The sequence below is a fragment of the Carya illinoinensis genome, chromosome 3, assembly GCF_018687715.1.
Source record: "Carya illinoinensis cultivar Pawnee chromosome 3, C.illinoinensisPawnee_v1, whole genome shotgun sequence".
Taxonomy (NCBI): Eukaryota; Viridiplantae; Streptophyta; class Magnoliopsida; order Fagales; family Juglandaceae; genus Carya; species Carya illinoinensis.
In genome coordinates this window covers 50,456,841-50,459,097 of record NC_056754.1, presented here as the reverse complement: position 1 = coordinate 50,459,097, position 2,257 = coordinate 50,456,841, and the positions used below count along the sequence as shown (strand labels likewise).

At 40.1% G+C, this 2,257-nt stretch overlaps 1 protein-coding gene across 1 annotated transcript; it reads left to right on the top strand.

Annotated features, from left to right (window-relative positions):
* The first annotated feature begins 389 nt into the window (after nucleotides 1-389).
* On the top strand, nucleotides 390-1,241 carry LOC122304929. The gene has a single exon (XM_043117191.1). The coding sequence runs from the start codon at nucleotides 390-392 to the stop codon at nucleotides 1,239-1,241; it is 852 nt and encodes a 283-aa protein (XP_042973125.1).
* The last annotated feature ends 1,016 nt before the right edge of the window (nucleotides 1,242-2,257 follow it).

Genomic DNA, 2,257 nt, shown 5'->3' with positions numbered 1-2,257 from the left:
CCCCAGAGATATGGAGATTACAAAAGAGGCCATACCAAATGAAAATGGGTTTAACGCAGTCAGGCCTTTGAAAGAAGGGCCAATATATATAAGGGAGAATTCTACAGCCCAACTGAAAGGGAAAGAAGTAGCTCATGAATATGAATTTTTAGCTAAGGAAGAAGTTACTAAGTCAAGGTGGCAGGGGGAATGTGGTTGAGGCAAAGAAAACTGACTGAGAAAGGAGCCCATAATCAATTAGTTAGACATTCTATGAAGAGAAAGGGAAGTACAATGGAAGACAATGGCTTGGAATCCTTACCAGCACCAAAAGTGAGAAGGGTTATGGAGGCTGAGAATATGTTAACTTGTAGATCGGTGGAGGCTGAGGTTCAGCCCCGCCGGGAGCCATGAAACTTTTAAGTTGGAATGCACGTGGGCTTGGGAACCCACGTGGCATTAGAGCCCTTCGTGACTTGGTTAAGAAGGAAGGTCCCGATATAATGTTTTTACAAGAAACAAAAGTAAGTAGTAGAATCATGGATAGAGTGAAGTATCAGGTAGGATTTCATAATTGTCTAACAATCGATTGTGAGGGAAGAAGTGGAGGTCTTAGTTTGTTATGGAGACAGGAAGTTGAGCTGACCATTAGAAGTTTTTCTAAGCATCATATTGATGCTGAAGTGAAGGATAGTGACAGTGAAGGATGCTGGCAAGTAACAGGTTTATATGGACACCCAGAAACAAATAGGAGGGAAGAAACTTGGGACTTAATGAGGTCTTTAAGTAGGGGTGCTCATGAGAGATGGTTGGTGATGGGTGACTTCAATGAAATAACCAGTAGAATGGAAAAAAAGGGTGGGAAGGATAGAGCTGAATTCCAAATGGAGAGTTTTAGAAGAATGATAGATGACTGCACATTAGTTGATTTGGATTATGAAGGAACCAGTTTTACATGGTGGAACAACAGGGAAGGGGTGAATGCCATTCATGAAAGGCTAGATCGAGCCTTAGCAAACACTGCATGGTGTAGAGCTTTCCCTTATGCAAAGGTGGTTCACACCAGTGCTGCTTATTCAAACCATCATCCTATTGTGCTACAAACTGAGGGGTGTGTGCAAAAGTTTAAAGGTCAAAAGCCTTTCAGGTTTGAAGCAGTATGGACAGAAAGTGAAGAATGTGCAAAGGTGATTGAGAAGGCTTGGCAAGTTCACTGTGGGGATGGACCTATTGGAGAGGTGGTGAACAAGATTTCGAGGTGAAGTGACAGGTTACTAAGGTGGAACAAGTCTAGCTTTGGAACAGTTCAAAAGAGATTAAGGTTGGCTAGAATGCAGTTAGAGAAGATCCAAAAAGAGAATTTCATAAGCCCAAATAGAGCAGTAGTACAGCAAGCAAGAGAGGAAGTACAAATTTGGCTTGAGAGGGAGGAAATAATTTGGAGGCAGAGATCAAAAGCATTATGGTTAAAAGGGGGTGATCAAAACACCAAGTACTTCCACAGCAAAGCAAGTCAAAGGAAAAAGAAGAACACTATTACCAGGCTCAAGGATGAACATGGGGAATGGAAAGTAGAAGAGCAAAGGGATGAGCTAATTATAAACTATTTTGAAGAGATATTCAAATCAAGTGGTTTGGAAACTAGCAACAGCTTCTTATCTTCTCCACAAGGTAGGGTAACAGCAGCAATGAATGAAGATCTTACAGAGGCCTATTTTGAAGATGAAGTAAAGAATGCACTGCAACAAATGGATCCTACTAAAGCTCCTGGACCCAATGGTATGGCTCCTATTTTCTATCAAAAATACTGGAATATTGTAGGACGGTCTGTGACTAAAGCTGTATTGCATGCTCTTAATGAGGGTCAATTCCCTGCTGAGTTAAAGCACACCTTTATTTTCCTTATCCCAAAAACCAAAACAGCCTGAGTTAGTATCCCAGTATCGCCCAATAAGCCTATGTAATGTCATTTATAAATTGATCTCAAAGGTCATGTCTAATAGGCTGAAATTAGTCCTTCCTCATGTTATATCCAACTCTCAAAGTGCATTTGTACCGGGTAGAGTCATTTCTGATAATATTCTTGTAGCTTATGAAATGATTGATTATTTAAGAAGAAAAAGAGCTGGAAAAGAAGGATATATGTCCATCAAGTTAGATATAAGCAAAGCTTATGACAGGCTTGAATGGAATTATTTCGAAGTAGTTATGAAACATATGGGTTTTGCTAATAGATGGATCCAATTAGTTATGCTTTGTGTCAAAACAGTCTCTTTTT